A 22,124-nucleotide genomic window follows, 5' to 3' on the forward strand; every position below is an offset into this window, starting at 1 on the left:
CAAGTTACTTGGCTTTAAGATTGAGAATCTAGGTAATATGCCCAATTTAGTTATGTATCCAGGTACATGGCTTGACACAAAACAATATAGATAAAGTTATAATGTGTTTTTGATTTGGTTCAGTTTTGTAGCAATGGGCATTTTTTTGTTTTTTGTTTTCTTTGTATGTAAAAAGGCAGGCATCTCAGTTCTTGGGTCAAGGGTACTCCTCCCACATCCCAAAAACATTCAGAGTCGGCCTGTTGAGCACTCTAAATTGCCCCTCGGCAGGAGTGTGAGGACAAATGCTTGTCCGTCTCCTTGTGCCCTGCGATTGGCTGGCCACCAATTCAGTAATCAAAAGAATAATTGTTTAAGTGAAAGCAAGTACAAGATTAGCAAGCTGCGAACCTTCAGGACGTCAGAATTCCGTTGTTTCTTCCCTAGTGCCAGCTCAACTCATGCCCTACAATGATTTATTCCCATGCACTCCACTTTTGGACACCTGGGTGGAAAAGTGCACAGTGGGCTGTGACTCCACTTCAATGTTGCCTGTGGAAGTGTTACACCAAAGGCCAAGTGCAAGAGCGTGAAATGAGATAGTATGGACTTAACACGGTCACGCTCAGTCTGAAGAAGATGCACACATGTAGTCAAGTATTTGTATGAATACGTAGTCACTGAACTTTCCACTAAAACGAGCTACTTGTACTTGGCACTTTCCGATTCTGTTGTCTTAGTTGAATTTGTTATGTTTTTGAGTGCATCTGATGGTGACAAACGTTCAATTTTTTGGTGCCATTCATATGGTACTTGTAGACGCACAGTCCATTTGATGTCGGAGGGCTCCCTGTTCAAATGAATTGGACGCCTATTCATTCAAAGCTGCAGATGAGTCTTCTTTGTGTGTAATCTGTTAACTAAAATTATCATTTTTTTAACCATTACACTCTATTTCAGAAGCTTTCTGTAATTTTGTGGCAGAAAAAGATGCCAGTGAAGCAAGCAGAAGACAGTTCTAAACCACTAATTGTCATAATTGTCTGGCATGTGTGCCCTGTCTTGTATCACTCTCAATCTTAAATAGAAATACTTGTCAAATTAATCTGTCACGCACATCCCAAACTGAAACCCTAAATGAGATGTTTAACTCAGTGACCTCCAGTCAAATTGGCTACAAGTAGTTTAAAATAATCTAAACGGCGTCTTGTAGGGATTAAAATGGGGAAGAAACTGTGTTTTAATTATGTTCTGTCTCTGTGTGTGCTGCCCGCTTTTCTCTGCCCTACCGCTGTGACACATGTCGCCATGGCATGCATGGAAAAGCTTGTGACCTTTGGAAAGTTTAACACTTTAAATATTTAGGCTTGGGTTATGATGAATCCTCCAGGCCCTGAGGCAATGTGCAAAGCCACTGATTAGAGCTGCTGTCAAAGTCATCTAGCCTCGTGTCTGGCTGTCGGTAGCGCACCATGTTTGACAGGCCAGCCTTTTAAACAAACACTCATCCCAGTGGCAGTTGGTGAGTGCATCCAAATCAGAGCAAATATATCCAACACAGACTTGGAGATAGGGTGAAGCCTATTTGTGAAAGCTGCAGAGGGAGCCACTAGCTGATGCTTTCCATTATTGTGCAAGCACTTTGTTGTCATGCATATTCTTTAGTTTATTGACATAACTTTTGTATGTTAGATTTTGCTGTTGTTTTTTTTAGGTGATGGTTGTGTAGTGGTACTTATCGCCTTAAGTTGTATTTTTATTGAGATGTGTTTTTTTTCCTTCTTAACCACAGATGTTACCCTGATGGCTCAGGTACCAAATTCATTTGTGTGGCCGCAAAAAATAAATCATGTTGATCTTATCACAGCAAAATAAAAAAGCCATATAAAATGTGTCATCACATAGTAAGTCAAAGATGACACAAATCGGAGGAAATATTTATATACATATATTTATGTTTTTCTGAGTATAATGGGGAGTAAAATTCTTTATCGTTCACAAAAATTCACAGTCCACTGTATGTACGTATCCATTTTGGTTGTGTTTAATGACCTTGGGACCTACTTTATTTTTTTTTCACACTCACACTCACTCATACCTAGGCACAATTCAAAGTGTTCAACAAGCCTACTATTCGTAGTTTTGGGATGCAGTAGGAAACCAGACTACCCACACAAAGCGCAGGGAGAACATGCAAATTCCACACAGGAATGTCCAAACTCGGTCTCTGAACTGTGAGGCTAACGCACTAACTACTTGGTCACCGGGTCGCCAGCTCTGTGTATACGCTATTAGATGTCCAATCCATTTGGACTAGGAGGGTAACATGATGAGCCCTTCCAGTTAAAAGGTAGCCTATTATTTACCCTCAAAGAGAATCTCACATTGCATCAATCCTGTAAATATATGAGGCTTAATACTGTGTCTTATTCTGCATTCAGAAGAATTGCCAAGTCAGCAGCTTCCAGTATTAATGCATGAAAAATGAGGAGAGCCCGTAAGAATTAGAGAGTGAGACTCCCCTTATTAAGATGTAAATTCCAGTGGAAACTTGGCGAAAAGAGGATGAAGTTCTTGTCAAGTTGAGTCTACTTATGCATTTCTAACAGCCTTTGTGTTGTAGTTCTTGAAATTTGATACACCCGCCAATTCAGCCATTGCGTTTTTATTACTTATTATTTTTTCATTCTCCATACACGAGCCATACTTAAGGGAACAATTTACACTTTGGGCAACATTATCTAGTGAGAGTGTACACGGCAGCTATCATGCTAATTCCTTCTGAATCTGTGGTTGCCGTTTCTTTCTCCTCTCTCCCAACCTTTGCCTCTCGCTCATTTCAAATTTGCACTTAACACCCTCCTGGGGAAAGGCTTCTCATTCATCAACAGTGTTTGTCCCAGTGACAAGCAGGGCGCCTCCTGCATATCAATATCAGCTAAGACAATGCTGAGCCTGTAACCTTCAGCTAAATGTCATTCTGCTTAATCCTATTTGAAAATTAAACATTGAAAAAGCAATGGCATACCTTCTTCTCTTCCTTGCCATTTTGCTCACTCTCATGCCTTTAGGTGCTACAAATTCTCCAATAGACTTTGGTTACCTTTCTATTGAGTGTTTTTCTTCTCTTTAGGTAACTGAAAGATACTTCTAAGTTGGTTGTCTCTTCGGTTAGTTCAGACTTCAACTTGAAATAACCAAAATTTGATTTTTTTATCTAGATTCAATCAAAATGAATGAAAATGAAACACATCAATCAACAGTGTCATTGCTTAGGGGGACACCCTGAATCGGTGGCCAGCCAATCACAGGCCACAAGGAGACGGACAACCATTCACACTCACACTCATACCTAGGGGCAATTCAGAGTGTCCAATCAGCCAAGGATGCATGGTTTTGGAATGTGGGAGCAAACCAGAGTACCTGGAGGAAACCCACACAGGTGCAAGGAAAACATGCAAACTTCACCCAGGTGGACCGACCTGGATTTCAACGCAGTACCCGAGACCTGTGAGACCAATGCGTTAACCACTCACCTGCCACGCCTCTTTATTCATTTTAATTGATTCATTTTTAAGTATTAAATTGATTTGACTGACATTTTAGTGGATAGTATCAGATTTGGTAGTACTGGAAAATATCATTGTCCAAAGAATCAACATCATACTATTCCAGGTCATCATTAAACTGTTTATTTACATGGATTTTAAAATTCCAAATCTGACCTAGACTAGTTTTATGTGGTTTTAAATATGACTTGATTATTTTTTGGGAAATATGACAGAAGTCTGAACAGTTCGATTTGTGTATTAATGATTGCAGTCTGAACGTAGCTTTATCCCGTCACCTCTTCACTTATTTGAGGATGTGCTGGCACTGAAACAAAATGAGAACAGGATATAAAGCTGCTTGGCCAGGCAGGGGAATGCAGTGAGACAAAAAAGGATACTGTCATGTATTTAGATAAATAGGCCATTTCCCCTTCCAGGTGGTAATTACAACTGTGACAGGGGCACTGGTGCAGGGAAAGACAATGTATGTCCCGAACAAATACACACTGGGGTGTTTTGCATGTGCATGATGTAGTCACGCTTGGGTCACCCCTTCGTCCCTTTCTCTCACACAACGATATGAAACATGTTCAAAGATGCAATGAAGAATTGGAGAAGGACGGATGCGGGATAAAAAGAGATGGTAAGACTGCAATGAAAATGCAATCATTTGCAGTCAGGCAGGCGTAATCTCACTGCAGACTAAGTATGATGCGCAAACTCACAGGTATCCATATGGATTTGATTGACCGCAGTCACTTGTCAAGTGACTCCATTGAAACACTGAGAGTGGATTAACAACAACGTGACCACGCTTGATGTGTCTCTGTAGAATGTGTTAGAGACAGGCACTTAAAGAAGACATAGAACCAATGTGTTATTATCTCATTGGCTGCCATATTTGAACTGAAATGTCTAGCTTTGCTGCCAAAACCCCCCAGTTCAAATTGATTGGAAATCACTGATACATTTAGTGATATGATTTAAAATCAGTACAGTTACCAATTCAAACATTTAATTCATACAATAGGGCGCCCCGGTGGGCGAGTACTTAGAGAGTTGGCCTCACATTTCTGGGGCCGAGGGTTCGATCCCAGGTGGGTCATCACTGTGTGGAGTTTGCATGTTCTCATCGGGCTTGCGTGGACTTTCTCCCTGTACTGTGGTTTCCTCCCATGTCCCAAAAAAACATGCAGGCTAGGCTGGTTGAGCACTCTGAATTGCCCCTAGGTATAAGTGTGAGCATGAATGATTGTCCATCTCCTTGTGGCCTGTGATTGGCTGGCCACCAATTCAGGCTGTCCGGCGCCTGATGCCCGTAGTTGTCTGGGATAGGCTCCAGCACTCCCCATGGCCCTTTTGATGAAAAGCAGTTTGGAAAATTAAAGACCTCCGGTTCCCTCCCCCTTCCCAAAACCATGCAGAGTTAGCTGGTTGAACACTATACTGCCCCTAATTCTGAGTTTGAGCATCAATGGATGTGCTCTGAGATTGGCTGGCCACCAATTCAGAGTGTGTTCTGTCTGGTGTCCGTAGTTAACTGGGATAGGCTTCAGCACAACCCGCTACCCTTATTCGGATAAGCATTTCAGAAAATGAATGAATTAATGAATTTATACACTATATTTTATTTCGCTCTGATTGGCAGTTGTCAAGTGTGTTAATGTTCAGCCCACGTGTGGTGAATTGGCATTTTTAGGTGTTTAGGCAAAAAAAAGTTGGCAAACTCCCATTAGGGTATGCATCATGTTGACTTGTTTCATGCATAGCAATGGAATTCCTCTTAAAGCCACCTTTAGGAAAATCCTGAATTCAAACCAGGAGAAAATAACACAAAACTCCCTTTACTTATTGATCCCAATAATTCAATATTTTGAAAGGCAAACAAAAATTTAACATTTTTCAATAATCCAATCAGTCATCTGATCTTAAATCAATAAGAAAAATACTACTCAAGCTGTGGTATGTAAAAATTGTTAAGTTGAATACAATTGAACTTGACGTCACAAGTCTGAATAATTATTCGTCGGCTTTCGCCCGAAAAGACAGTTCCCTCCACCTCAGTCGGTCTAGTGGTCAGACTCCTGTGCATTTCTCAGCCGTAACCCTTCACGCTGTCTTTATGTTTTCAGGTGGGAGATGCAGGATGGTGCAGAGCTGGAAGACGATGAAAAAATGATGACAGAAGAACTCCAAAGAGCCTATTTTGTTTGCCACTGCGGCGCGGGAATGCAGGAGTCTCGTGAAGCAGATGAAACGACGGCTGAGCGGACCCAAGGGGGACAGCAAGCATCCGATAAAACTGCTGCCCAATAACAGTCCGAGCAGTTGCAATTTTTATCATGTTGTAAATGTTTAGTTGTAATACGCACTTGCGGCTTTCAAGGTATTAGAGTGTGTCTTGTGTGCACTGTATAATGCAAGTATCTACAGCATGTGTGTGTATTGTTTGATAGAAAAAAAATGGGTCCTTCACACTAACTGTGTATCTTTTTTGCCTCTCTGCATCAGTTACATTTCATCTTTTTGGAGCACATCTCTAGACATCGGGTTCTGGGGAAGAGACAAGGCACATTTGTTTGTCTGGGACAAGATGGGACTGTGTGATCATGGGATTTTTTTTTCCCAGACAATGTTTGTAAAGATGTTGGTGCCAGGATACATTTTCTCTTGGTTTCTGAAGAAAATAAAACTTCAAATTACGGCTGGGAAAAGACATGATGTTTGTTTTTGATAGAAGCCTCTTCGAAAATCGAACACAATGTGTATTATCTGTTAGTGTTTGGCAACGCATGATAAAAATTTTTTCTCTGTACTAATAGATTGCAATAGTGGTGTTTTTTTTTAATTTTTTTTCACGAAATATTCAGCACACATCCTCATGCAATGTTTTGGGGTAATAAAGTCAAATTGTAATATTAAAAAGCACTAACATGCCTTTAGATCTCCAAATGATATTTGGTTTTTAATGCAAATGAAGGAGCGTTATAAATACAAAAACATTTTGATGACACAAAAGGCATTAACATATTTAGCAACTCAATTTTAGTCTCTGTTGCAGAACTCTTGCTAAACAGCAACAACAGGACCATCAATCTTACTAAATGTGAAGTATTTCACAGTAAAAAAAAATCACAAGTGCTTGGATTACTAAATTGTTCTTTTAAGATAACCGCTTTACCTTTTCTTCCTATTTTTTTCAGCCATCCTTGAATAAACCCACTTTGTGTTTCGTACTGTTTCGTTTGCGGAAAGGTGCTGGATTTGGCTGACACCTGTCAGGGAATCTGACAATACGAATCATAACAAATCATTACAAAGAATGCAGCCCCAAAATATATTGAATATTCTATTATATTGGATTCAATTGAGGATTATTAGCACCGCGTAAACATTTCAATCAAAATGCTTTCAAACCTGCCTTAGTGTTATGTTAGCTAAAACAGGTACATTTTTTATGCCGCAACCAATTCTTTTACAAATCCTGTAGATTGTACACTAAGCCTATTCCAAATAAAAAACGCTTCACCGTTCACATTTACTTCAGGTGCATAGTATATTCAAGGGTAAACATAGCTGTATAAAAACAGACCTTGAAACCTTTTAACCCGATGATATATTTATGATTAGTTTTGTCCGTAATAGAGATTTGAGCACACGACTTGGTTGCAATGCACAGAAAGTATTAATATTTTACTAGCTGCACACACCAACACTAGCTGCGATAGACTGCATGTGTGTAAAGGGCCACAGTATGAAAAATATAATAAGAAGCAAAGAGCAGCATTCATTTTGGCCAGGAACCGCATGCGGCTCAAGAGCCACGTGTTCGCAACCCCTACTCTAAATTATCCTTAAGTATAAGTGTTATGATTAGGGTTAAGTGTTTTTTAATTGTTTTTTTTATTGTGCCTTGCAATTGATTGGAAACTAATTCAGGGTGTACCACATCTTATGGCCATAGTCAGTTGAAATAGGCAGTAGCATTTTTTTCTTCTTCTTTGGTGCGTTCTAATGATCTCTAAATGAGTATGTCCACATTTTATTCATGGGATTCTTATCTGAACCTTCAGAGTTTTGAACCAGTCCATTCTTTGAGAGTGCATTTTATATAGACAGTTATACTTTCAATTTTTTTTTTACTTGACTCAATAGTTGATGTAGTACTTCCACTGCTATCTCATGTTCTTGGTCCAATAAAGGTTATCCATCAGTGAGCAGCAGAAGCAGCAGTCGCGCTGCTGTGTCTTTAAGAAAAAAAGGCTTCTACTCCGTTGCCTTGGCAACCCGGAAGCTTGGCTCCTTCGCTGCGCATCTGCCTGAGATCACTTCCTGTTTTGTAGATATTGTCCAGGAAGCAGCAGCGTGTTTCCCGTTTGCATGTTCTCAAGCCGTGTGAGTCAAACATGAACAATTTGCTCGTTATTTTCTGTTCATCTACCTTGTCCTGGTTTGATTATGAAAGCATGTGAAGCAAAAAGCACGACTTTCTCGTTACTCGCCTCGATCTTAGGGGCGTTCTTAAATATGCATCCTTTTGAGTTAGTAATAGCAGGTTTTAAGCCTCATCTCATTTTCTGAACCGCTTTATCGGCATTAGGATCGCGGGGGGTGCTGGAACCTATCCCAGCTGACTCCGGGCCTGAGGCGGGAAACACACTGAATCGGTGGCCAGCCGATCGCAGGACACAAGGAGATGGACAACCATGCACACTCATACCCATACATAGTAGAAATTTAGAGTGTCCAATCAGCCTACCATGCATGTTTTTGGAATGTGGGAGGAAACTGGAGTACCCAGAGGAAACCCATGCAGGCCTGGGGAGAACATGCAAACTCCACACAAGTGGACCGACATGGATATTAACCCTGGCTGTCTGTGAGGTCGATGCGCCAACCACTTGCGTCACTGGACCGCCAGGTTTTAAGTCTTGAAACGAATAAAAGTGATCAGTTCACTGCTCATGTGATAACTTGATGAGGAACCAATAACAACACAGATGCACATGCAAAGGGATGCTAGCACGAGTTGCTGACAAATTGTTGCGTTGAACTGTCTCCTGGGTTTTATTTTTTGTGTAATATAGTATCACCACTGCCATGCATGCTTGTTTTATTTTCCTTCCCTTGAATCACTGAATGGTGGAAGTGTTCCTTATTTTGTTCTCACATCTTACAGGAGACATCTCTGTGAATCGGGTGGGACCTGATGCTTAGGTCTCAGTTTTGTGCTGCTAAACCAGCTGTGTGTGTCTTGGTGATCGCAATGGCCCAAGTGGCTGCTCAGGAGGATGGAGAGAAAACTACAGCTCTCAGAGGTGACCATGGGTTAGAATACACAAACATACGATAATGCATGTGTGGTCAGTATTGATCACAATAGATTGTCAAATTACAATTGCAGTGAAACATAATATCTCAATGTAGGCTTTTACAATTAAAAGGGATTTGATGTCAATATCAATATAACTGTCAATGAAATGGTTAAGTGCTTCAAACTAAATATTTCATATTCCAATTGTAATTATTCTGAAATGACATTGCATTTTTTTCCAGACCTGCTCTCAAGAATAGATTTAGATGAACTCATGAAGAAAGATGAACCCCCTTTCACTTTTCCACAAACCCTGGAAGAGTTTGAATATGCCTTCAATGAGCGTAAGTACCCGTTTAACGAAATGTTCTATAATATCGGCTATTAAAGTATGGAGTTCATTCACTTGGCTATCTTTGATGAAAGCAATTGGTGGAAGGTGGGAGTTGAAATTTAGGATCTTAATCGGGTGTTTTTGGGTCTCTTTGCATTCCCCTTCAGCATCTCCACCCTCTATTCTCTGTCAGTATCTCTGTTGCCTGTCTGGCTGGCTGAATGTGGGACATGTTATGTACTCTACGGCCCGTCAGAAACCTACTCAGCCTTGCCCTCTGCCTGCCATTTTATTTGCATAATCTCAGCACGCATAAGAACAGAGATGGAGGGAAACATAGCCTACCGCCACAACTCTTTACATTGTAATGTCGCCGTCTGGCAGCGCCGTTCCCCTTCCTGTTTGCAGCTAGGTGTCCCATAAACATATGAACAGTTTATCATCACCGTTTGGCCATCCCTGCCATTTAATTTCCCATCTTTTTTCACATATGGCTCGGAAAGGCGACCCAGTAGACGAATGGTTAGCTTCACAGTTCTGAGATCGATCCCAGGTTTTGACCTTCTCTTGGGGAGTTTGGATGGTCTCCCCAGACTTGTGTAGGTGTTCTCTGGGTACTCTGCTGGTTGAACACTCTTAATTCCCACTAGGAATAAGTGTGAGCGTAATTGGTTTGAATCTCATTGCGCTCCAGGACTGGCGGGCCACCAATTCAGGGTGTCACCCGTCTGGTGCCCGTCGTTGGCTTGGATAGGCTCCAGCTCCCCCCACAATTAATGAATGGTTTGGAGACATTGTATGAAAATAAAACCTCTGAATTTTTCACCCAAAATTTATTTTATGATTAACCCAAAATATCTGCCTTTTTAAGGAGACAATAGGAACAAAATATATCAAAATGTTCATCAAGTGTATTGCTTTTAATTAGGTACTCTTTGAAATCAATTGCTGCCATTGAGTCAGATGTTCATTTGCTTCCACGTCAAAATAAATTATATATCTACCGCTATCGATGAAATTGAAAAACTGTTCTTCTGGATTAAATAATTTATATCTCTATAATTGTCAATAGCTGGCAATAAGTTAAATACTGTGAATTTTAAAGGAAAGAAAAACAATGGTAGATTATTGTTGTGAGGCCTAACCACAGTACATTGTTTGTTATATTAATTTTACTTTTATTATTTTTTTCATGCATATTGCTTCTGGAAAATATACATGAAAAGAATAATTAGTATTAAAATATTTAAAATGGAAATATGGTTGCACATGATACACAAAAAAGGTGACCCACCCTAAAATGGCTTACAATTGCAATAATGAGCAATATAGACATCAATAAAGTAATGTTAACTAATGATATTTTTTCCTTCACTTATTTGTTCTGTCAGCCCCCAAATACAAAGTAATAACTAAAAACAAACACTTATGGAATAATCTTTTCAACAATTTGTTGCTTTATGTCCTCTTTTGGGAAAACATTTTATTCTTAATTGCCCACAATGATCAACTCAAATTCATACGCACAATTGATTTACCACTTGGACCATTTTTCCTATATCGGGTATCATTATTCCATGTGCCTATAGGTTTGTGGAATCCTACCCAGCTGTATTTTGTCCAGTACTTCCCCGTTTTTTTTTTTTTTTAAAGGGGAGCATTTCTATTAAAGACATCTCACCCCCAAGGCAATGCCTCGAAGATGTCTGGTGCATTTCCACAGTTACAGCCGGACTACCTCGGCTGGAGACAGGTGGAACAAAAAATGTTAATTTGAGCATGTAATGACGCCAATGCCGACAAGGCTGTGTACAATAGTTTGCAGGTGCCTTCATCACTAAAGATGATGGCTTCATTTTGCGAGCCCTCCGGTTTTTCCATTACTGGAAATCCAAGGTTATGTACACCTAATTAAGCGGCCAAATTGAGAACAGAATGCTAATTATGACAAAAAAAAGAAGAGAAAACTTGAGAAAACGGTATTCCTCTGAGAGCATGGGGGAGTTGGGGGCTGTGGCTGAGTTGTACATGCCCTCACCTAGGCACACACAGACGTTTTCCATTGTAGGATTTCATTATAGCTCCTTGTGCTTCTCTTAGGCGGTGGTATTTAGATCCTCTCCTCCATGAATGCATAATTGATTTTCTTCAAGGTACTTTAGTGCTTTATCCTTACTTCTCAACCCACTCTGCTTCTACCTAACAGGCACAAGTTTGTTTTTAATGCAAAGCGATGACAAACCAAGATTAGATTAGGCATTGTTTAACAACTAACGTATAAAGTTGGCACTGTCATTTCCAGTCAAATGTTTATAACGTTGAAAATGGTGGTAATTTAGTAGCTGTAGGGAAATTGCTTATCTATTTGTTTTTCATGATCGAGTATGACTGCCCAATGGCTATTTGGGTTGTATATGCATACTTTTGAAGGTTTGGCTTGTACAACTTTTGCAGTCATAAAGGTCAAAATTAAATTTAGCATGCCTTAGTCCTTTATTGTTTTGCTATGTCAGCAGAAGGATCGATGGTCTCGTAGAACTCGTAGTTCCACAGCTATTCAAGGTCAATATTTTAACAAAAGAAAATGGAATGAGAAAAATTCCATAAGGGGGGTTTCTGTGTATTTTATATTAGGTAAAACCTAATATTAACATAGTGGCTGCCATTGACCGCGCCAGTTGAGTTGAAGTAGGAGAGATGGCAGACAATGGAGGATTGTTTATCTGCTGCCACCCTCCAGCTTCAATCTGATTGGACGTTTCCAAATGATTACCTGTAAAGAGTTGCATCATTGTCAGTGGCATTTAAACAGTTAAGTCACCTAAATAGAATGCTACAAGTGGAGTCTTCCTCCTGAAAATGCAGGACTGAAATATTAGCAAGTGTACGTTTAAGTAACCAGTAAAGGGTATCTGTTTTCTTGGAATCTGTTCTAAAATAAATGCATTACTTTTTGCAATTAGAACACAATATATACTTCTGACCTTGCTAATTTTAGCTGGTTGCAGTCCTGCTGACCAGTATTCGCACCATTTATTGTTTACATTATCTTTACAACATATTTTGAAATAACAGGGATTAATTTCATCATCACTAAGTTTAAATGGAAGTCCAGTCTTTTTTTAATTTTTTTTTTAAACGAAGAAGATTGGTATTATTGGCATTTCATTCTGATATAACAGTGAAGTATTATGTCAAGTGTTTTAGTCAAGCTCTGTCCAGACTCAAGCATATGTGTCACTTTAGGAATTTACTGTAAGAAGCATAATGTTACAGGTATCCATTATCCCTCCTCCTTCTAAAGTCATTTTTATTTTCTCTGCCTCCAATAGACGGTCAGCTCCGACACACAAAAACAGGAGAACACTTCATCTTCAATGCTAGAGAGGATCTGCATCGATGGAATCAGAAACGTTATGAAGCTCTAGGAGAGGTAATAAATTATATGGTACTTCTACGAACGGTGAACGGTAAAGAAACTATTGAGTTAAAAACCTATGGCGGATATCATCAACCAATTGAACCACATGATTCAATAATACACAAATAATGCAGTGAGGAAAACCGTGAACGGTGAATAAACTATTGAATTTAAAACCTATGGTGTATATTATCTACCCATTGAACCACATGATTCAATAATGCACAAATAGTACAGTGAGGAAAACAAATTAGTTTAGTACTATTTTAGCCATATAAAAGGGCTCTACTTAAGAACGTTATATTTTCACTGAGAACATTGACTCATCAATGTATTGAAGATCTATGCTCTCAATTGCAACAATGAGTTAAATATTGGTCCTATGAACTTTACGTTCACTGCAGTTGCATTGAACCTGATAAAAATACTCCAACTAATGTAGTGCGAGTTTGTCATTGTATAAACGTACGCCGTATGCACATGTCAGTAAGATGGCCGAATGTCTTGCCCTGGCCTCCCAAATTTGATTCAAATTGGATTTTTCTGTCTGCCTTAAACACCCTCTCCATGTCGTTTTTTTTTTTTTTTTGCCCTAAATGTGGGACATATGGTTTGTCCAATGTCACATGGGCAGAATAGACATGCAAAGTTTGCCACGTCTTTGAAATATCCCAATTCCCTCTATCGACTACAATGTAGAGTGAACTAGGAACGGACAAGGGTACCGACCGGTATGAATTTCACCATCCCTTCTGCCTTTGTACTGTTTTTATATCTTCGAGAGGTCTTAATATCGATTGTCTTAGTTAACCTTAGTGAAGAGGGCACCAAAGCATTTTATTATTACAATGACTCACTGACTACTTTCATGTGCTCCCGGTTGGTGTTGCTTGGTCCGGTGAGGTCACCATTGCCTGTGACGAAGTCAGTTGTAGTCTAATTCCTGCAATTTGGTGATGAATGTCTCTCGATGGAACACGAGCATACGTCCCTGGCCCAGATGGAGCTCTATTAAGCTGCTAATAAATGAGGATTCTTCTCTGCTCTACCGGCATCTGTGACATGGAAGGCACTTACAAATTTGCAAATACACACATACATACATACACACCCCCACACACGCACTCACAGAGCCAAAATATTATAATGAAGTAAAGCAAGCCAGATGGCTGAATTAGAAAGCTGTCTCGTTTTCTCTTTATCTCTTCCTCACTCTTGTTTTCTTTTTGCCTGTCTATGCCATACCATGCCACCACTCTTTCCGTAGTGGCCTATCTTGCTTACTCTGGATAATAAGTGCTGTGATAGGGCTGATCACTTGACCCTGCTTTTTAGTGATTTTTTAAACACAATTAAATATTCGATTTTTTTATTAATTTGAAAGCTGTTTCAAAGGAGAACTGGATACATTTGATTTAATTAATGTTTGTTGAATACTGAGTGCTGTGCTTTGACTGCTCCTTCCAGTCATCGTCATTGTTGTGTGCAATGTCTCTTATCTAATTCTTGACAAAAGATTTAAAAAATGTAAAATGGGTTTCAGGTCAGAGACATTTAAGAAAGAATCAGAGTTATAGCACAGTTACAACATGGTCATTAAACAAGCTTTTAAGACCCATATAGCTTCCATGTTAACGCATTGCCTTCTATGGACAACATTATACATCCATTTCATTCAAACTAGGAGGACTGTCTTTCCATGTTTCAGTGCCTTTGATGGCACTAGACTTCCAATATATTTGGACTCAGGGCTGGCAGCAATCTTTCACTCAGAGCTTCTGCCAAGCAAAATGAATTGGAGGTCCAGTTCCGTCAAAGGCAGCAAATGTATTAAAGGGACATTGCAAAAGGCGCACTATCTAGTACTGTGAAAGATGATTCATATTTATTTTTAAAAATAATATTACAATAATGTAAAAGTTTGGATACCTCAGTCTTGCAGCAGAAGTCACGAAACCTTTTCTTGCAAAGTTAATTAAATTATCAGAAGTACAAAGACAGAGTAGTATATGTTTGCTCTTCCAGACTATTACCATCATCATCGTTATCATCATCTCCACACCATACTTTGAAATACTGGCAAAAAGAAATCTACACCGTCACACAAAAATGGCGGCAGGGTGAGGTGAATTAAATGTGAAAGAGACGGGAATCCTACAAAGCACAGGAAAGGGATGTGTCAGTGATGGCATCTGTCGCAAACGCTGACGCCCACAGTGGCATTTGCTACTTTGAATTAGTCAGCTCCTGGCTTCTCAGTTAACACCTGAGGAGGTCATTATGAAGCAATTAAGGCAAGAGGAGTGGGAGCGAGATAGAGGAATGCCTTATACTGTCTAGTATAAACAATCTGTCATTTTGAGAACTTTCATTCCCGCTGGAGATCCGTTGACCCTACGAGAATAATGCCAGGCTTTGTCCTGACAGTCCACTAATTCACAACATTGATCCCCATTATAATACTGTTTTATGTTTGTACACAAGGCAAGTGACTTATGATAAATAACCCTATTCTATTTTTTTAAGACTCGATCTTTTTGCAGTCTCTTACCCTGAGTATGTTTTGTTGTTGTTCTGACTGCTGTGTTGTGTGCATTGTTTGGGGGGGATTTATCTTTTCTTCATCCTAGCCTTTCCTCATCCTTATTGTCAAGTGCAAATTATTTCCTGAGTGTAGACAGTGATGCAGTACAAAGCACCTCTTCAGATGTCATTATACAAGTAGCTTTTTTTTCCTTTTCTTTCATACAGTTTGTTTGGCTAAGTGTTATTTTCCACCACTGGACAACGAAGACAAGTAATGTGTGCTTGATACCTATATATTGTGAAAATGCTTGTGGAATGAATGTATCATTACAACAAAATTTTAATGTTTGCCATTGTTTCTTGGGATATTCATTCACTCTTTAATTTTACAAATTGCTTATCCTCAAAAAGGAGGGATGGTTTGATGGACCCTATCCTAGCCAACTACGGGTATCAGGTGGCTGACAGCCTGAATTGGTGGCCAGCCAATCACAAAGCACAAGGAGATGGACATCAATTTATGCTCACACTCATACCTAGGGGCGATTCAGAGTACTCAACCAGCCTAGCCATCATGTTTCTTGGGACGTGGGAGGAAACCGCAGTACCCGGAGAGACGATACAAACTCCACACAGTGAGGACTGTAACAGGATTGTGGGCCAAAATGTATTTTCACAAGATTTACACTTACTACAAAATACAAATACAAACCAAAATGCTCACGAAAATGCGCTCATCAACTAAAAACTATTTAGTAAAGCTGTACTGCCCACAAAAATATTTCACCACTGTGTGTAAGAGTTCATCCTAAATTACAGTATTTTTATGACAGCTCCTCATTGGATCACCTCATTTTCATCCCAGGTGCGGCCAGACAAGCCAACCGTGACTATGGTAATCCCTGGGAAGACCCGTTATTGAAAACAAAATGAGGCACATGTGCAATCTGAACCTAGGAGGTCTGTCTAAATTTCACAATGGAACCACTTCCAATCCTCATTAATCCTTCAGGCTGCTGTTTTATGGAGAGATGTTACGTGGATGAAGAGTTTATATCACTGCCCAGCCCCTTCAAGGACTCTTATCAGGGCCTTGAACTGTACAATAGCCACTTCCCTCCCCTTCATCTGTGCAGCCTTCCATTGCTCCTCCTGTCAGCTGTTCACCAAAGTGCGAGCTGGCACCAGTTTCCTCCTTCTGGGGATTCCCGCCACATTGCTCCTCTTTTGTCTTTTCTTATTCCTCTCACTGAGTTCCTTCCTTCTTGATCCCTGAGTTCTTGCTTTCATTGGCTCATTGCCTCGCCTGCACAAATAAACCTCAGACATGGAGATGACCTTATTCACAGTGGACAAAGCTCAGATTAGGGGTTAGGGTAACAGAGTTGCTTTCACGGTCATTCAGTGACCTCTTATCGATCTTTCACGCAAGTTTCATAGTGTCAACGTCTCTGTATGTCTGCCCTTAAAACACGGAAGTCTGTCCAATCATAGAGAGAAGTCAATCTTGTCTTATGTTTGGTGCCAAATGGACTTGCCAGGGAGAATAATAGGTGCAAAATGTTTACCCAATACAGACGCTGTAACATGTACATATTTTTTTACTTTAACAAACACGCCAACTAAACATGTGTATTACATTTAGAATTCAATATCTAGACTTTTGATTTGCTTTGTCCTCTGTCTAGAGAGTACTGTTAAATTGTGGCTACATTAATTGTTTTTTATCACCTTCTGAAGCCATTTTTGTATCCTTGATTAGAGGGTGCTCAGCCACCTGAGGCCCTGAACAAATAATGAAATGTATAGTGCAAATGAAATTTCCTGCGAGACCTATTGATGTTATTATAAAGTAGCATACCAAATCCCAAAATCATTTAAATCTTCATCAGTCCATCTGACATTTTAGTGAATTAGCTGGGTGTGTTGCAGCAGGGATTTTGGCTCCGCTCGCTGTATTTCACCATCGGGTCAAATAGTGGATCGATTGTCTCATTTGAACCAACGGGTAGCCTTTGATTGGCTATTATAAGCCTAATGCATGTCTGTCGTGCCCTTCATAAACAGTAAATCAAGTTAACATTGAGCTTGTTTATCACATGAACAGTATTAGTTGTTTACGTATAATTATTAGTTATTATTGCTTGCCTCCAATTTAAAGAGGAAATTCAATTTTTATGTCCAAACATAAGTCAGTCGCAGGTGATGTACTAGACATCTTTAAAATTGATTAGCTTGTCCCAAAAACTATTAATATTCAAGCAAAATTCAAGATATCTGACATTCAATCATATTTTCCCAAGATAGGTGAGTTAGGGGTGGGTTTCTTATGAGAAAATACTGCAATATTCAGTGAAGGAGAAAAACATACTTTGTCAGGAGAACAGATTGTTGGAACAGCCTCCAATGTCTTTTTTTCTTGGCAACTTTGCAGTGGATGGAGCACCATTTTTATTTGAATGGGGATACCATACCTGCCCCCAATCCTAGAGTCAAACCTATTCAACATTGAAAGTTAAGAAAGCAACAAACCCATTACAGAATCCTGATTCATGTCTAGACTTTGTGATGAGATCCTAAGGGATTTTGAAGAACTCGTATTGGTAATTCTGTGTTATATGACATGTCAGATAACACCCGGGTCACACACAGTCCAGGCTCAAAAATTGTTCCAGGTTTGCTGCACAATTTCACCAATGATAATCAAAGTGCATCCTTGGTTGTAAATCCACAAATGGACATCCCTAAATTGTGTTTGCAACACACTTGTATCGATAATATACTTAACATTGAATAATGTTGATGTTTCTTTTTCAGTGGGGTGTTTAGATCATTGCTTCACCAATTAATGTACAGTTTTTTTTGTTTAATTCAACAGATTTTTTTCTGCAAAATATGCACGCACGTGTGCTGGCCATAGAATACAGAAAAAAATCACCATAACTGTACGCCTTAAACATATCAAAAATCACAAATTGCACTAGGCTGTGTGAATTTTTCACATTTGTTTATGCTTGACCTCAGTTACTAGTCACCAACAACCAGAAGAGAACACACTTTTTAGGTATGGGACCATCTCTGGCCATCCTTTCCTCGTCAGGGTGATACCGCAAATCCAGATGAGCACAACTAACAGGGTATGAAAAAAAACAAAAAAAAAAACAAGAGCAATTGAATTGAAAGTTGTTAACGTCACTGCAGCTTGAAAGCCTTATCCTGGGGGTGGAATGACTCATATAGTACAAGGTTTTTAGTGCTCTGGCTGCAGGGATAAACATAACTTACATTAGCCTTTCTCCCTTACTGGAGATTTCCTTTCTTGGTACTTAAATTCTTAACACTCTTTACTCTTTGACATTGATGAAGCAATTATTTTTATATATATAATTTACTCTGTTGTTTGGAAATACCTGGGATACTTGTCTACAAACTTTTATTTTATCCACAGCATGAGTATTTGTCACTGCAACGACACCACCCAATGTGTTAATGCTGTCTTATTATTTTGTTCTTCTCTGTAGATCGTCACTCAGTATGTTTACGAGCTACTGGAAAAGAAGTGCAACATGACACGAGCAATCATACCAGTAAGTGGTCTAAGTTTTATTGTGTCTTTCCAAAGTAAAAGGACTACCTCATTGGCTGCCATTGATGGTGATAGATCTATAATCCATTTTGACTTGGAGATCATTGCCAGCCTCTTCCAGTCAAAATCCATATTGTCTATCACCGCCAATGGCAGTGAACGGGTTATACATGTAAACATGTCTAGATCATCAATTTAACTGTTGCATGATACATCATTTCAATCGATAGTGTAACTGCATTCCTATGGTCAAATGGCTGAGTCTCTACTCGTACATGGTGGTGATATTCTTTGACCATATCATCCAGGCTCAGTGCACTCACTTGATTCCTTTTATTGGTTGTTAAAAGTATGTTTGTCTCTTTTTTACTCTCTCTATTTAGTACTGCCCTATCTTGGTATTTCTTTTTTTCTATGTGTAAAAGTTGCGATCATTTTTCAGGCGGCCTTTATAGGATTGTTAGCCCTAGCGGAGTTAGCAGCGGCCCTAACAGGGTCCATAAATCAACTTCTAGCTAGGGGTTCAATGCCTTTCATTAGCCCCCCCATACACATTTACTGGTTTATCTGCCTCGACTATTTACATCATTATTCCCCCGCAAAATGGCTCTGTTCTGCTTTTCTGTGGTCCACCCGCCTGTGTGTATACGGCATATGCATTTGTATGTGCCTAGTGGGTCTGTCCACCTGCGTAGCATTGAACTTGTGACCACAGATTTTAAGAAGATTAACTGCAGCCAAGTAGAGTGAGAGGGAATGAGGGAGCACCCGAGAATAAAAGGGCAAGATTTTCTCCCCCACTCACTTCTCTTTGTCTGCTTGGATTAAGTTCTTGCAGCTGCCACCCATGGCTTTTATGGATAGTGTTTGTCTCCTTGTCTCCTAGGGAGTGCGTGCACACAGTCACTTATCCCCTCTTTCTGTCTGTATCACTTTCTGTCTCCGATTTAATCACTCAGAGGCTGTTTACTTGTCATGATTAACAGAATGACACATGTTATCTTTCTAATGCATAAAATTTATGGAGGTGAACGCTGTTGTTTTTTACACTAATGCATTAAATGATACTTTTCCCAATCAAGTCTTTCAGGAGGTTTGAATGTCTAATCCCAGATTGACTATCTTAATTTTAGGAAGTGTGAGGATATATGAAACACTTGTAGAGATCATAAAAGTAGAACAGGTAATTTTGATGATAAAGTTGAAATATGTCCTGACATGAGAGCTTTTTTGGGTGCTTTCAAATTGCAATGTTATTCATGATGGGTTTACATCAGGTTGACGCCACTGCGGATGAGCCTTCGAGTTTTATCTACCTAAGCCCCGATGCCTTGTCCAACCCATCCAAACTACTGGTGCTGATCCAGGGAAGTGGTGTTGTGCGAGCTGGTCAGTGGGCCCGCAGACTCATCATCAATCAGGACCTGGACTCTGGAACTCAGGTTCCCTTCATCACCAGAGCCATGGAGGTAGGCCATTTTAAAAATGTTGTTACTAACATCCCATCTACTTGAACTGGGAGAGAGCAATGAATAATTATGTTTCATAATTGAATTTCTGTCAACTCTACCAAACAAAAAAGTAAAATGATGTTTTTTTATTTTTATGAATGAAATACAATTAAAAAATTAAATATTTATAGAATGTTTTGAAAACATAAATACATGATTTTTTTTGTTGTTATTGAGAGACTATGAACAAATATTTGAGGAAATTATAGGACAGAAATATTTCTATAGTTTCGTCAACGATAAAAACATTGGTCAATTTATTGATAATCGATTGGTTCTTGAGTAGTTGATTAATCATTGCAATCTAGTTGGCATACATAATGACCCCTGTGAAGGAAACCTTTAAATGTCTGTGCGTCCCAATTCTTCAATTTGTATAATGACATTATGATGTTAGCACAATCGTACAAAAATTGCAAATTGTTGCTCATTTTCAGTCTTGATGCTTTTCAGATGTCATGATCTAGAGTAGGATTCACCAACTCTGCTCTTTGAGGATACCTATCCAGTCTGTTTTACATGTCTATCTCCTCAAACTCACCTGAATGAAATGATCAATTTGTTCAGAAGCCTGATACGATCCTGATTATTTGATTCAGGTGGCACGGAAAAGGACGATATGGACAACAGACTGTATTGGTGCCCTCGAGGACCGGAGTTGGTCACTCCTGTTCTAGAGAAAGAATCAATTAATTATTGTGTTAAAATCTATTAGGGGAGGGAATAACAGATTCATTGTTTTCTCCTCCCAAATCTCTTCACATGTTTGTGTGCACATGTAAAAGCCAGTAAAAGGATTGTCTGCCATTATTTTCCTTCTCACCTCTGTGCTCATTTGTCAAACCTGGCCACCTCTACCTGTGTAATTTTATCAGCCTGCTGTTCAAATTGACTTAGGGGAAAATGAGGGATCTTGTTCTCTCACTTCTCATATGTCCCTCCAAGAATTTCACTACCGTGTAAAGACCATTTCCTGCTGTGTACAACTTCTGGAGATGTTTGTGCCACATGGCTGTATGTCTGCACGGGATGATTCAGCGACCCGGAGACTGTCTTTGAATTGTGTTTACGCAGGCTAGTATTGCAGTGAAAGGCAACACCGTGCTGCAGAGAGCCAAAGTGACAGGCTAGATATAGAGACCTTGGTAGAGCGCGTCTTGCTCGTTCATCATAGTAAACAAGGCATTGTGTTCCTACACTGACAAATCATCACCTAGGCGTTTTACCAACAGACATACACTTGTACTGAGGCATTCACTGGATAGACAGTCACAAATATTTGTAGTCAATTCATGCTGTCTGGATCTATTAGGGGCATATTTGTGGCTCAGTATATCATGGCATGAAAATTGTGTGTGCCTTCTGAGGTAAGTGTACAAGAACTGGTAACACTATTCTCTACGATTTGAAAACATGGAGAGCATAATGTCTCCTAAAATCACAGGTGTGTAGTGTGCAACCCACAGTGAGTTTGTCCTTTTCATCTCTTTATTTTATGGCATAAAAATCAGTTGAGAATGATGGCTGTTGACATTAGGCAAGAAACATTGGCAGATATAAATATACCAATATCCAATCTGTCGTGGTCTGATACAGTTTGATAGTCAATCACACTCAAGACCAATTTTGGGTCGCCTGTTGGCCTGAGCCGTGTGTTTTGTCCTCCTCTTCCATGGTCAGACTTTAATAATGTGCTTTATGGTTTCTGTGATTATGGCAATTATCGATCTAAAATGCAGTGTTGTATTGTATTTTGCCCAAAACCGTGAGTCAGGTTAAGTTGGTTTCACCATTCAGTCATTTGTTTGTGTTTAGCACATATATGATCGTGTTGTTTTGTTTTTCTTTATAATCACATGAATAAGCTGCTTTGCAATATAAAAATACATTGATTTTCCTTCC

The 22,124-nt window shown here is 39.5% G+C and overlaps 2 protein-coding genes across 4 annotated transcripts in view; both read left to right on the forward strand.

The window, feature by feature from the left end:
• The window catches only part of LOC144195673 (uncharacterized protein KIAA0825-like), a 112,399-nt gene extending 105,977 nt beyond the window's left edge, over positions 1 to 6,422 (forward strand). For 2 of the 3 annotated variants that reach the window (XM_077715471.1, XM_077715472.1), the window contains one exon: positions 5,663 to 6,422. In XM_077715471.1, coding sequence (XP_077571597.1) covers positions 5,663 to 5,846 — 184 coding nt within the window. In that variant the 3' untranslated portion in view covers positions 5,847 to 6,422. Of the gene's footprint in view, positions 1 to 3,200; positions 3,408 to 5,662 lie in introns of those variants that run through there. The other variant, XM_077715473.1, reaches the window with a different exon arrangement.
• Positions 6,423 to 7,824: 1,402 nt separating this feature from the next.
• LOC144195846 (cotranscriptional regulator ARB2A homolog) overlaps positions 7,825 to 22,124 on the forward strand; it is a 124,548-nt gene continuing 110,248 nt past the window's right edge. The window contains exons 1-6 of the mRNA XM_077715700.1: positions 7,825 to 7,925; positions 8,710 to 8,848; positions 9,087 to 9,188; positions 12,511 to 12,611; positions 18,647 to 18,712; positions 19,989 to 20,180. Of these exons, the coding sequence (XP_077571826.1) occupies positions 8,740 to 8,848; positions 9,087 to 9,188; positions 12,511 to 12,611; positions 18,647 to 18,712; positions 19,989 to 20,180 (570 nt within the window). The 5' untranslated portion in view covers positions 7,825 to 7,925; positions 8,710 to 8,739. The remainder of the gene's footprint in view (positions 7,926 to 8,709; positions 8,849 to 9,086; positions 9,189 to 12,510; positions 12,612 to 18,646; positions 18,713 to 19,988; positions 20,181 to 22,124) is intronic.

The sequence above is a fragment of the Stigmatopora nigra genome, chromosome 4 (genome assembly GCF_051989575.1).
Source record: "Stigmatopora nigra isolate UIUO_SnigA chromosome 4, RoL_Snig_1.1, whole genome shotgun sequence".
NCBI classification, from domain to species: domain Eukaryota; kingdom Metazoa; phylum Chordata; class Actinopteri; order Syngnathiformes; family Syngnathidae; genus Stigmatopora; species Stigmatopora nigra.